We start from the raw sequence: 14,574 nt of genomic DNA, 5'->3' as shown, positions 1-14,574 counted from the left end.
TGCTTCAATATACTCGCCGTTTACACCAACGAGTGAGAATATTGTAGTTAATGTGTTGAGAAGTTACTCTTTTAAGTGGTGGACTTTTCCTTCTCCTCTGCCCTCCCCAAGCTCGAGTTTCTTTCTATCTGCAATGCAGATATAATTTCAAAACTCTAAGGCATGTTCCCTCATTCTCTAATGCATGTGAACTAAAGGGAGCCGTTAAGTGCATTGTGTAATTGTATCAGTTTTTGCTGACCATTAGGTTGTTGTAGTAACATCAAATTATGCCAGCCTGTAAGTCTTCATTTTATTTTTAGGTATTTTCTTTGGTAAAACTACTACAAGTGACAGCATAACAGCTATTAAAATAGTTATTTAAGTATTTTAAATGAAGCTATTTGCCTTTTCCCCCCTTTTCTGTTCAACTTAATGCAAATAGATTTTTTTATGAGCTTGTAATCTTTGCCAGTCTGGGAATATAAAACACTCAAGACACCATCCAACCGGATATATGTGTCAGGGTTGGACAGAGCCTTCCCTGGGTGATGTGGTCGAGGGTGAGGCATCCCTGCCCATGGCAGCAGGTTGGAACTCAGGGATGTTCAGGTGCTTTCCAACCCAAGCCAGTCTGGGATTTTTATGGTAGAAATCTGTGGCTCCTGGGAAAATATCACTGTGTCTAGCAAAACGTTGGTGGCTCGGGAGAAGTATTTAGAGACTGACATTTACATCTGGAGTTGTTTAGCTATTTGTTTAGACCTCATGGAATAGCTAAACATCCGTCGTCCTCTGATGACAGGAAACTTCTTGGTGTGCTCTGGAATTGTGTGGAGCTCAGACTTTCACATGAAGGAGAAAAAAGTTCAAATGCAATAGCCTGTGTGCTCATCTGTGAACAAAGTGCAAACTGAGAACTGCTGTCTCTCTAAAGCGTACAAACATAAAGCTGCAGAGAGGCTGTTGCTTCCTGAGCCTGACCTGAAAATCTCTCTGCTACAGTTACCCGATTTCATTGTTGCTTTTAAAATCCTGCTGGCAGCAGTCAGGCTGGTAAGAATGAGGTTAGTTTTAACTCTGGAGCATCCTGGGACAGGAGAGGAAGCTTTTGAGCTAGTGGTTGCACTGGTCAGTGGTCCTCCTGCCCTTTCCGTGTAGGTAAAATGCATGAAACTACAGGCAATGAAAATGTGTAGTGTGCATAAGTTTGGGGATGCTTTTATACTACTAAGGCTTAAGGGGGAATGTTGAACAAGATGACACTTTTAGTGAGTAATATTTCTGTTGATAGTCTGGCTGTCAAAACCACTTTCTGTGGCTGCTTTAAATAGTTCAGTGGAGCATGGACTGAAATGGCCAGGTTGGACATGGCTTTGGGCAACACGGTCCAGTGTGAGGTGTCCCTACCCATGGCAGGGGGTTGGAACTGGGTGATCTTAAGGTCCTTTCCAACCCAAACCATTCCATGATTCTAAATTGCCTTCTGCTTCTCTTCACAGGCTGAAGAACAATGGCTTCCTTCAGCAACCTGACTATTGGCATTGTTGTTGCCAGTTTTACTGTATTTCAGCTCCTGTTCCATGTTTTAAGTTCTTGGGTGTCAACACGAGTAACACCTGGTTTTAACAATCTCAGCCAGAAAAGGAAGATTGAATGGAATTCAAGGTAAGAGAGTTCAAAACTAGCTCTAGTTAATGACCTGGGATTGTCAACATCTGAACCACCTGTGTGTATAGTATATATAAAGCTGCAGAAAAGGTTATTAGTTAAACATCTCTAAGGATCAGAGAGATGGCTGTAGGACTTGGCAGATTCTGAATCTAAAACGCTGTGAGGCCTTTCTTGAACACTTATAAACACTTGTACATCAAATGCTTTGCTGGGCAGCGATGCTCAAGTGAAAGTCAGTAAAAAGAGAAAACAGCGACTGGTGAGAGGTAATAAGCTGATGTGGATTAATCTCTGTAGTGCTTGTAGTAAAGAGAAGAGTTACAAAATTCCCTTCCAAACATACATGAAAATCAAAACTTGCAATTTATTCCATGATCTAAATGCTAGTGTTATCTCTGGTCATGCTTTTGGGTGCAAAGCAAATTGCTCTCTGCTCTCCTGGTGCTGCTACACTGCAACCTGTTCTGTGTAAGTTATGGTTTTCCAAGAAATTCAATGAATCTTCAGTGTAGTATTGGAGTGGGGCAGGGTGAGGGACATCTCTGTGTTGGTGGGGAAGGAGGCTGCAGGAAGAGGAGGGGGAAGCTGTGACAGACACAGGGTACACAGTCAGGAAGGCTCCCCCTGCATATTACGCTTGTCTCCTCAGGCAGAGAGTGCTGTTAGAAACTTGTTCAACCCTGTGAATCTTTCCTGGGTGCTTTCCTGCCTTTTGAGCCTTAAAGGAAGCATAAGGTAGTAATTGCAAACAAAATGAGTTTTATGTGTAATAAGGGTATATATTGGGGGTTGGAAAGAACCTTAAGATCATCTAGTTCCAACCCTAACCATTCTATGATGCTGTGTTGTACACAAGCTTCACTGGGTGAGATGAATTGATAGAGTTGTGCTTGAGTAGCCTATTCCAACTCTCAAATATTTTGCAGGTTTTTCTCCAATTTGAAGCTCAAAACTGTTCTGTGTGGCTGTCGCTGCACGCAAAATGCATGAGTTGGATCACTGTTCCTCCTCCGTGCTATTTAAAGGCAACATCAGGTGGATACTTTTAAAGTTGTTTCCATTGTTCTAGGCAGCATTAGCAACTCAAATAGTCTTGCCCTTCCATTTGGCAAACGTCCACCTGCAGTGTATTTAAAGGCACCATCTCAATTTCAGTTTGATCTTTGAATGATTGCCTATCTGCCACAACAACTTTGTAGGATGCCAGTTCATGGTATTGGTGCAGGTTAGGTTTACCTAGCAATGGAGGCAGACAGGGAAGCTAAACTAAACTTATCATGCTGGAGCTGAACTTTTGTCTCTAAGCCACATCAAGTGACCATAGAATTGCATAATAGGCTTTCTGAGAACTTATCCCATGCCTAGTTGCTGTTGTAACAGCTTTGCATAATAACATATGAATTGTCTCACACATAGCAGGTTTGCTGGAAATAACCTGCTCTGTAATCTCTGGGCTATTTTGTAGTGAGCTGTTCAACTATTCAACTTGATGCAGCACCCCCAGGCTATGTCCTTTTTTTCACTTCTTCCCAAGTTTTTTCTTAGGGTTGATAGCAGGATGTAGATGTTGGCACACAAATGAGTCGTGGTCCAGTGCTGCATCCAGTTCTGGAGTTAGAAGGCACGAGGCACAGAGCATCATTCATCAACAGCTTGTTGATGTTATACCTGAGGGAAGTGAAAGAGAGGCTAACTGTGCTTCCCTTTCTACAAGAGACTGACTCTTAACTCTGCTAACCAGAGTTCTGTCAAACTGCCCCACCAGAACAAAGAGACATCCCAAGGAGAAACTTACACGTTCAGAGGATGTAGATGGACGTATATGTACTCTGCAGACAGCTGTGCAGGTAGAGAGGGTTACTATCTCCTGGTGAAGTGAGTTGGGTTAACCTCAGTGACTGAAAAGCAGATGGTTGTTGTGTTGTCCTATATTGAACTGGTGTAGGGAGTGCTCACACAAATGGTTCTGTTGGCAGGCCTGAAGGAAACTGGCACAGAGGATGGTTATGCATTTTTATCAGCTCAGCTGCCTGAAATGAGCTGTAGCATTGAAATATATTGTTACAGTTTGGAGGGTTTTGTAATCAAACATTGGAGCTGCAGCTCTGCGCTGTGTTTTCCATACTGTCAGTTTGTTCATTCTGACCTTCCAAGAATTAAGAACCAATAATGTAATTGCTTCTGGAATCTTAAGTACGCAGATGCTCAGATTGAGTTAAAAGCTATACTTTGACACAAATGTAATACAGCTCTTTAATTTGCTGTGCATAAATTCCTGTCACCTCTTCTATTAATCCATGTTGGTACTGCTATTAAGCACTTGGTAAGTATGTATGTAGTGAGTAACAAAGGAATAAGTATGCAACTTACCAGTGCAACTGTTTTCCCTGCAGTTTAATGAGGAGTTGAAAGATACAAGCTTTGTCAGTATTCTCAAAGAAATGTGTGGAGCTTGACCTAGATTCTGTATTAAACTGGAGTGTTGCACTATTTCCCTCCTTCTGCCCCTTCTTCTATAGAGACTTCAAAGTCCAGAGTTGGAGGCAATCTGCTCCTTTCTTCCTTTTGGTTTTTCTGTCCTCTCCCCCTTCAAGTGCTGTGTTTGTGTGTAGCTTGTATTCTGAACACTAAGCTTTGGATAGACAGCCACTCCTGAGACAAATTGCAACTGAGCTATATACTGTTAAGACAAATTTTACTTCTTTCACCATTATCTTCTCCTAACGTTCAGGAACACCAGGCACCTCTCAAATGCTAATACTATATGCCATGATTTGTTTTAAAAACGAAGCTAAGTTCCTAGCTCTCTGTTTAATTCTGTGTTGCAAGAGTAGATGTCTTAATTCTGATAACTTAAATTGTCTTTATTAAATAAATGAAAGATTTAACGAGAAAGCAGCCCGTGGCTAGTGGTTAGTAACTGTTCTCATCCAGCTTGTCACATTTGACTATTCATCTTACATAAATCTGCATTCATTTTTTGGAACACTGTTGGAAAAAGTGCTGAAAATAACATTATGATGCTCTTTCAACAAATTGTAAATAGAGTCTTCTTTTATGGATGTGCAGCATTCACAACTAAATGAACTTAATGTTAAACACATTAAGGAGAGCATCACCCTTGTTTACAACCTACTTCTTCTTTGCAAAGTCTTCCAGAGGGAGTAAGATGGCTTTCTCCAATTTTGCACGGTGGAGTTTAGACTCCTGAGAGTGACTTATGCACATTTAAAACACTAATAACTTCCAAAGAGATGTATTTAACATGTACCAAGACAAAACTAGTAGCTAACAGCATCTATACATTTGTGTGCATATTTTTTGTGCTGTGAATATGGTGCAGAGATGTTTCTGATGACACAGCATCCAGCTGAGAGTTCTCATCTTTAAAGGGTATCCATGATTCAGTACAGCTATTTTGGCACACTTTTTTTCCTTCCTAGCCACACTTGAGAAGTGGGAGAGCAGACAGTGGCTACACAGGATTAGATGCAGTTTCTAGTAGTGTTAAACCCGTGGCTAGAGGAGCAAGGTGACATGTTTTGGACCCATGCCCGTTGCACTGTTCCACCTTCCAAGAATACATGTGGACTCCAAAGGGCAGGAATGGTCCTGTCCTGTGTGCTAGCAGAAACCCTGTCAGGGCCTCTGTAAATAGGTGGTTCTTTTTAAGTGCTTGTTAACATTCAGGGTTTATCTACAGTGTGCATGCAGCCTGTATACTTGGGAGTGGTGTCATTTGGGCAGGGGGGAGAGGGAGTGTTTAGTACCCAAGTAAGGACAAGGCAAGTCTGATTACTGTGATTTTATATAGGACAAGAGGAGTGTAAATAAAGCAAAGCTTTAAGAGGACTGTAAATAAAGCAAAGTGAGCTGGTAGTTCATATGAACTTGTAGCTGTTACACCTCAGACACTCAGCTACAGCCTTTTGTTACACAAGTTTTCTCTTTGACAGCCAGAATCTACTCCAAATGCACTAGAAATTCCGGTGCTTTCCTTGATAGGTTTTCCATTGAATGCCCCTCTTTTCAAAACCTTCACTTGGCAGATTTATTAAGGGTCATCTTATTAATCTGGTGCCTGAAAGCTGAATCTTGCTGCAGGACTTGTGGGCCAGGCTGAATGTGGAATGCATACAGATTTTCCAGCAAAATGGGACAACACAGCAAGTATTTGTTAGAGAACTGGACGTTGTATTGTCTTCAAGGATTCATTCACGTAGGGGATAATAGGGGAAAATGAAGATCTTGGTTACTTTAAGACTTGTGTTCTGTTTAAGAGGCCCCTTGCTCCAACCTAGTAGATTCCTGCTTTTTGACTGTTTTTCCCACCTCTCATTGTATCGTGGTTGGATGTAGCGTAAAGAAGAGGCGACTGACTTTCACAGAGGTATCTGGATGCAGTTGAGAGCTTGAGCACAGTATAGACAGTTGTGAGTGGCAGTACCTTCTTGTGACTGTAATCTCTTTTTCAGGACAGTGTCCACATTCCACGCCTTGGTGGTTGGTGGCTTTTGCCTCTATATTTTGTTATACGATGACGCTGTGAATGCTGACCGCCTCTGGTAAGGAGTGTTACCTGTGTCTTGTGTCTATAGTAACGTAACCGAGTATGTTTATTACTGAAATAATTAAGATCCCATTAAAATATGCAGTAGTTGTAACACTGGCCTTTTCTGTATGTAGTAATAGATGATTAAATTGTTGCCTGCTTTGGATTTTTTGTCATTGCATTCTGGTATCTTTAGAGAGACCAAGGACAGTCTGAATATCTTAGGAGATGTGTTAATCATGTTGGAAAGCAGCACGTTATTATGACTTCTCTTGTGTGTCTCTTGTGGTAAGGTTTCTTAGGTAGAAGCTTTTATTCTGGTTTGTTTGAGCAGAACTTATTCTAAATAGTACAAAGGAAGTCATGAATGGCAGAAATAAAAGCCTTTTAGTGATGATAAATAAGCTGAGTCTTTGCATTTACTAAATCATCCTGGTGTAATTGCAGGAAAAAATCAAATTAATCAGAAATCAAACCACTTTATTTCAGCTATTGCTTCTAAATAGTTTCTCGTGTTTGGATATGTTTACAATGATTGCTGGTGTTATTTACATTGATAGAGTAGGGAAAACTTTATAGATACTTAAGAATCTAGTGGAAGTGTGTCTAATCTGTGTGTCTTAAATGAAAGCTTCAGGTTCATTCCATGGCAGTATTTCTGTACGTTGTTTCTTAGACTTATCTTAGTGGTTTCAGGATCTTGTCAGCTGAAAGTGCACAGACCATGCTCTAGATGTGGAAATCAGCATCCTCAGTTATTAAACTAGCAATTTTAAAGTGTGAGAAGTATCAGTGTACTCAAACCAGTTGCAATAATTTGAATTCACGTGCATGCAAGTGATTAAGTGCAAAGAAAGACCAGACATAATATTGCCCATGGCTTGACAAGTACTTAGATACAGCGTGTGAGTGAAATGCAGCTTTGCATTAGGCTGTCTTCTACCAGTGAAGTCAGAGTTGCAGGGTGATTTCCCCAGAATTTGCAGATGTGCATTTTCTCCTAAGGCTGACTCTTCTATTAGTCTTGATTTTAACTGAGTAAGACTGAAGAGGAAACCCACCAAACTACATGGGAAATGCCAGATGGCCTCTTGCAAGGCTGCTCGGTGTGGAAAACTAATGTCCTTTTCAAGTGCAGGCATAGGCTATGGGACTTGGTCATTCACAGATACAAAGGATGCATAAGGCTTTCTGTAGGAGTGAGTCTCTTATCAACAATACAAGAAACATTTCTGCATCTAGTTTTAGTAGTTTCTAAGTAAATGTCCAGGATTCCTTCACTGTTCTAGCTCAGGAAGCCTGAAAATATTACACAGATGCTCTGATTTTAGACTACTGGGGAGGTTTTGATACAGACCCTCTTTCTCTCTCACAGTTGCCACCATCGTTGTGTAGTCATTGCCTGTATGAATGGTATCCAGTCAGCTCTTGTCTGTGGGATTTAAAGATACCCATATCTATAATGGCAAATCACAAGTTCTGAGCCTCTGCAGATGTCAGCCTAAATTCTTGGTTCCTGTGGAGCTTAAATGCATGATGACTGTGATAAGGGATCAGGACTCCTGCTGAGGGTTTGGATTCTGTGGAGACATGTGGTATTAATGCCTGAATCTAGATCTTATAGATGCTAACAGAGGATAATAAAGACTGGAGCACTGATGGGTTAGAGGGAAGCATCAGCTTAGTGTATGTGTATGTTTTTTGATGGTCTAAGACTCTGCAGAGCACTTGGCCTTTCCTCTCTATGTAATACAGACTAGCTAACATAGATGATGGAGAAATTCTTTTTGAGGTGGTGAGAATAACATGGTAGAAAATGTGGAGGTGGTAGAGACCAGATAAGGAAAAGGAGGCTTTGTAAATAAGTGAGTTAAATTGGAGCTTCACGGAACAGGCTTCTTCATACAACTGGCCACTTGATAGTCATTACACTTGGAAGTGTGATGTTTGATTAGCATTTTGTATGGCTGTATCTGCAAAGAAGGTTGAAGATACTCATGTGGGCTTTTTTGTTTGTTCTGTCTGCCTGTGCATGTTCGTGTGTAATTCAGTTGCCACACATACCTCCTTAGCAATCACAAAAGAGAGAGCTCTTCCCTTCTGCTTATTCAAATAACTCCCTGTTTGTCACTCCTGATTCTTGCTTGCATCAAAACTAGGCTGCAAACATCAGGGCTCGTAAGCTCTGTTTCAATTGCCATTCAAGGAAACAGATCAGGAAATCTAGAACATTTTAGACTAAATTCTAAGTTTTCCATTAATTAATCCTAGTTGGGATTCTAACATGGATTCTTCTTGAAGGGATGTGACAGATGGGCAGTGTAGCCTCGTCGAGTGTTGGTTTAGAAAGTCCATAGGTGGTTTGTTGCAAGATGACCATTCTCAAGGAAAGAACAAAGGGAATAGAATCATTCCTGTCTTGTCCAGTTAAGTCACCAATACCAAGGAGCAATCACACATTCAATCCTCTGCATCTATTCTGGAGAAGAATATGAAGGTTCTTGAGAGCAGGCTCAATCTCAGTGATGATTCATTTAAGTGTGTTGGGAGCACTTACAAGTTTGGTTGTGATGATGCCACTGCTGCAGCTGGGAGCTCTAATGGGAAGGCTGTAACTATTTAAAGAGTTTCTGTGTGTGAGAACACAGCTGTTTGTGCTCTGTGTCTAGCTGTGACTTTCAGAGGAGGTACACCAAAAGAAGCACTCAGCCTTCAACCTACATAGTCCATGAAATCGGGTTTTGAAGCCATGGAACAACGTTCCTGTTTCAAGTGGTAGTTACGAGAGCTTCTATGTCTCTGTTCTGAAGGGATGGAGTGAGCTCCAGCCTCTCCTGGTCATCTAATGGCAGAAATCTGGTTTTGTGAATCCTACTTTCCTGCAAGCTGCCCTCTCCCTCAGGGAAGCAGTTAGTTTTAGATGCTGAGAAGGCCTTAGAATTTAGTGAACAGATTGTAGTAATACAGGAAATCTCTTCCACTGCTTCATTCCAATAGGATTTAAAAATAAAAGCTAAGTAATAGCCTTTTACTGCTTTCTAGCTGAGGGAGAGTTTGTATTGGAGGTGCTATAAGCAGTTTCATTCCTTTTATCTCAGAAGGTTAACAACAAAGATTGCTTTCACAGCTTGTCTTGTGCAGTCCACGTTTGATAAGTCTCTAGACCTGTCACTTGAAGCTCAATTCATACTTACACAAACTTACACAACTCAGTTAAAAACACGTTATGATCTTTATGCTGAGGAAAAGAGGTTTGCTCACCAAACTCAAAATACAGCCACACAGAGGATGGTGGAGGGAGGGATAAACGTTACTTGCTGTAATGTGGATGATTCCCCTTCTTGAGGTGCATTCACAGGTTTGGGTTTGTTGAACATCCTTGAGGAACTGAAGTTGCGTGTATGCTGCTGAATGTTTGGCATCAGAAGGGAAGGGACAGAAGGTGTGAAACTCCCCTGGGAAGCATTTCTTCTCAAAGGTTCCTTGGTTTCAGAGAACTGGCAAATAACTCCTTTCATGTCTCCTCCTACTCTGTTTATCCCTATAAGTATCCATCCTCTTATGAATATGAAAAGTACCAGCTGAGCAAGATATTTCTGTCATCCTTAACAAAGTTTTAACACTGGCAGAAGAACAGAAATGGAGATGCAGTGTTCTCTTTTACCCTGTTCCCAGAGAAGCCAGCTAAGGGTACTTGCTCTGTTCCAGGTCTAGCCTCTAGCAAGGCTCTTGGGCACTCTCTGCCCCAAGGCAGGAGGTATTCCTGGTTAAGGTAGTTAGTAGATATCTTACAGCTGGGTGAAAAAGGAATCCAATTGCATGACTAGGACCTTTCTTAACCAAGTCTTGAAAGGTCTTACTGATGGGCCAGGAATAAGGTGACCTGATAGACATTCTGTGTTTGATGTGTGTATATCCTTTGCAAATTACCTTGTTATAAAGGGTGTAACTATGTATTTTTGGTATGTTTGCAGGGGTGACCCTTCAATTGTGAAACTGAATATTGCTATTACCACAGGCTACCTCATTTCTGGTAATTATGCAATGTGTCTATAACACACCGAACCTGTATATTTACGTTGAGTCACTATGCCTATACATTGATACTGAGCCGCTGTGCCGGGGATGTGACACGTGTGTACAGTACAGTCGCTACTGTGGCTTTGCCAATTGCTAATGGAGTTGTGGGCTGTGGTGAAATCACAGGAGCTTGCCAGTGGATGTGAAAGATGAAATACCATCTCCCCAAGTACGGGGGAGGTGCCACTGTGTGGCTTCATGATGGTTTGCTGCACAACCACCAACTCCAGCTCAGTTTTGTCCTTCAGCCAGTTGAGAAGGTGTTAAAGCAGTGCCCTTCACTCCCTCGGGGTGCTTACAACTTGTGGCTCTTTTGTCATATGCTTCTTCCTATGAGCTCAGAATGCTGGCAGGAGAATTTTAATAGCCTTCAATACAAGCTGAGGCAAATGATGCCATAGGATCCTGCCTGCCCAGCTTTTAGTCTCACTTTAAGCCAAAACTGAGTCATGTATAATGGGGCAATTTTTGTTCTTTTCTTGAAATGGCATTTTACCCCATATATGTGTCCTTAATTATTTACTGTCCACTAAAACTGCTGTGGGAACTCTGCTGCAAATAGCTTTGGAGCTTTCTTTTATGGTGTGTGGAGATAATACTGACTTATCAGAGCAAAAACTTGTTGTGACTTGGGCTATTTTCAGGGAGAAGTTCTCATGTTAGGACTGGGTCATGGACCTGACTATCTCTCAGACTAGTTTTCTCACCCCAGCGGAGATAGTCTGGTGACTGGCACACTCAGTTAAACTGTGGGTTAGTTTCAGCCTCTGGTTTTTTCCATAAGAACATCAGCTTTCATGTTTAAATTCATTTGTAGCTATTTTTGAATAATTATGCATTAGAATTTCATGATGGATTAATGAATGCCTTTGAACAGAGACCTGAACCTGGCCACTCGTTCTCTCTCACTTCCTTGTATGGTTCATGTTTAATTATTAATAGGAAGTGGAGCAGCTGTGTCAGATGATGTAGAGTCCTGCCTGAAGATGGCTAATATAAAAGAGATCAAGACACTCGCTGGAGATACAAAAGGCACGGGGGTGAAGTCTTTGATTTGAAGCCTTGCTCACTGATACTCCAGTTTAAAGTACTCATTGGGAGAAAGCAGGGGCAGGAATTGTTTCTTGCAGTATAAAAACCAAAACCTTCTGAAATCTTAGACCATCATGGGAGGAGAAAGACTGTTTCTGTCAAAGCATTAACTCGGGCCCACTGTATCACTTCTGCAGTAAATGGAAAGTTCTGATTGAATAAAGCAAACATGCTTCTCATTCCAAGTGTCCTTTGCAAAATATTCTTAGTAAATGGCTCACTGTTAGCTAATATAACTACTTTCTGATTCACAAGTTCCCTGTAATAGATCCCTGCATGGATTTGTGTATTGGCTAAGCCCCCAACCCCCTGTTTGGTTGGTTTTTTCTCTTCTTCCCAAGTTAGGGGTTCAAAAGTGCTGCAAGAGTCTGAATGCACTTTTTTCTTCCAAACTATCTCAGCCTCTGTACTTCTGTTGAAGTGGAAAGTTGTGATTTGTAGCAACTGTTGGAAGAAAACTGTTGCTTAATGCTTTGACTAAAGTCGAGTCTGAGAACGAAGATTTTTCTCCTCTCAGGCAGTGTTTCTACTGATGCCCTATGTTGGCATTTATACCTTTAAAACTATTCTGGGGTAAAAGACAGTGTAATAAATTGTTCCTTATCGTTATTTCTTTTCTCTTGTAGATTTGTTGCTTATTATTTACTACTGGAAGGCAATTGGTGACAAATATTTTGTAATACATCACTTGGCAGCTCTGTATGCTTACTATTTTGTACTGGTGAGTGCTGTATTTTTCCAGTAACATAACAAGCAGGTGACACTGAAGACAGTGCTTTTAGAGGTCTCATTTGCTTACTGTTTATGAAGCTTTGTGAAAGGCATGTTGCTGTTTTCAGTCACTGTTACTTTCTCAATGGTTTTATCAGTTATTTGTGGTACGTGTTTAATATTTCACTATTACAGCCCTTCAACAAAAATATGTAACTTATTTAACAGCTGAAATTCAAACTCTTCTCAGTTTTTGCTAGAGAGGGACATTTGATAGAGGGCCTTTTCAAATGGTTATAGAGAAGGGTTTCAAATTAACCCCCAAGTCTGAATGTTTAGTTGAAGAATTGGAAGGAGATGGTTTCAAGTGGTTATGTTCTGCTTGTGATTGTATTGCAAAGCCATTGGTCAGTGATCCATAATCCTGGTGGATGTACCACAGTCAGCTGGGTGGGCTTTTTTCTTTAAGGTTACTTTGGTGGGGAAACAGTGGATGATGAACTGTGTGTATATATATAAATGTCTGTCACATACATACACTGAAGGGAAAAGGGGAAGAGAAGGATACTGTCCTAGGATAAAACCTAACTTGGCTATTCTTTGCTGCTGCTGGAATTTCTCATGGATGCTCATGTGACTTGGTAAGAGTCCCATTGACCTCTAGAATAATGCTCCTGAATTCCTTCCAAAAACCTTGTTCAGTAAAAAGGAAATCTTGTAAAATGCATTTTACTTCATTTACCACATTTCTTTGCCTGCCTTCTGTGAGAATCCTGGGTTTACAGTACTGAAAGTGTTGAGGTGCCAGATTACTGTCAGATTTCCCACGTAAGAGGAAATATAAAGGGGATGAAGTATACTGACAAGTAAATGCTCTGTTTCGGGCTGAAGAGAATTAGATCTACTAATGTTATCATGGATGAAAGTGAATTAGAGCTGAGGATTAGAGAAATGAAAATACCAGTACCAAGGCTAATCCCTGATGCAGGAAAGTCATGAGTTGTTTCTGGACTAAATAGTCTAGTTTTAGTAGGAACTTCTTTTAAATCAGTTATTATTTGGCTGTAGCTTTGCCCTTGGATGTCTGTGTGTTCCTTTCATTCTCTTATCTTCAGAGAAGGTTACTCTTAAGTATCTTACTTCAAAAATGGCTCTTGAAGATAGGAAAGAATTTGATGAAGAACACGGATTTTTCTGTTTGGTGTAGTGTGAACTGACATGACATGACTGAAGTAGTGGGTACAAGCACATCTGGTGAGGGAAGGGGAAATCACGACACACGCTACATAGATTGTTCAGGAAGCCGATCTAAATGCTTTAAAAGTCTTTTTATCTCTACATCTGCAAAGTGCTGCTGACCCAGCCGTTGTGTAATGGGATGCTGTTTCCAACACAACCAAACGATAAGGCAGAGAATATACTGTACTTTGTCACTTGGAGGAAAGTGCTCAGTTACAATGTGTAGCAATGTAAAAGTGCCACGCAGTCACCTGGCTACTGCCACGGAGAAGATGTGATCATCTTCCAACTCACAGGGCATGGCTGGGACCGTGACAGAACTGGTGGAAAGGGTTTCCCCTGCAGTGTGGGAGAGGGAAGAAAGGGCGTTATGTGCCCTTTCTGCTGCCATCCAAGAGCTGGGAATTCATCTTCACTTGGTGAATGATGTTCCTAAACCAGTGCAGGGACACTTTAGCTTACGGTGTTTATTTTTGGGCTTGTTTAAACATTCAGAAACCCCAAATAGTTATAATTCTCTTAGTACTGTTATAACCCAGGACTACTCATGCTAGTCTTCTGTAGCTAGCTCTCCATGGCCACTTAACTGTAAGATAAATGAAGGACAGCTGCAGCTTTGCGGGTGAACTCTGAAGTTGGAAGGAAGTTGGCTAGAGCTGGCGAACTTCTTTGCTTTGCTTAATAAAGAAGTTGAGACACTGTGTCAATCTGTGTATACCTGAAGACTGTAATCGAGGTTTCCCATCTCTGTTGTTGATTTTGCAACGTCTGTTTTGTTTTACTAACCAGAGCAAAGGTCTGCTGGCTTATTTTGGAAACTTCCGTCTGCTTGCAGAGTTCTCCACTCCTTTTGTCAATCAGCGGTGAGTGCTCAGGGGATGTTTGCATCGTTACTTTACATCTTAATTTGTATCATTTCTGTCACTTGGGAAGTCTTTTTTGTTGTCTAATGTCTGCTGAAAGGGAATTTATATTTATGTATTGTATTGGTAAATATATATATTCATATATATAAACTAAAAGATTACTATGTGGAAACCTTTGCTGCTGCTATAGCTGCAGCAACGTAACTAATGCATCCACCCGAGTTCCTTTTTAGGGTAGGCCAGTCTTATATGAAATGCCATTTTAAAATGAAACTTCAGAACAGAAAACCTCCCAAACATGATACTGTTTATTATCTGTTGTATGTTCATTTAATTATTACAATAAAGCCATCATTTTCAATAGGGATTTTTTTTTGGCAT

At 40.9% G+C, this 14,574-nt stretch overlaps 1 protein-coding gene across 1 annotated transcript; it reads left to right on the top strand.

Annotated features, from left to right (window-relative positions):
• The first annotated feature begins 1,475 nt into the window (after positions 1 to 1,475).
• LOC104410148 (transmembrane protein 56-B-like) lies at positions 1,476 to 14,307 on the top strand. The gene is made up of 5 exons (XM_010020231.1): positions 1,476 to 1,647; positions 6,129 to 6,218; positions 10,180 to 10,238; positions 12,004 to 12,098; positions 14,117 to 14,307. The coding sequence occupies exons 1-5, from the start codon at positions 1,493 to 1,495 to the stop codon at positions 14,192 to 14,194; spliced, it is 477 nt and encodes a 158-aa protein (XP_010018533.1). The 5' UTR covers positions 1,476 to 1,492; the 3' UTR covers positions 14,195 to 14,307.
• Positions 14,308 to 14,574: the final 267 nt, after the last annotated feature.

The sequence above is a fragment of the Nestor notabilis genome, unplaced genomic scaffold (genome assembly GCF_000696875.1).
Source record: "Nestor notabilis isolate BGI_N333 unplaced genomic scaffold, ASM69687v1 scaffold32558, whole genome shotgun sequence".
In the NCBI taxonomy this organism is placed as follows: domain Eukaryota; kingdom Metazoa; phylum Chordata; class Aves; order Psittaciformes; family Psittacidae; genus Nestor; species Nestor notabilis.
This window is presented reverse-complemented; position numbering and strand designations above follow the sequence as displayed.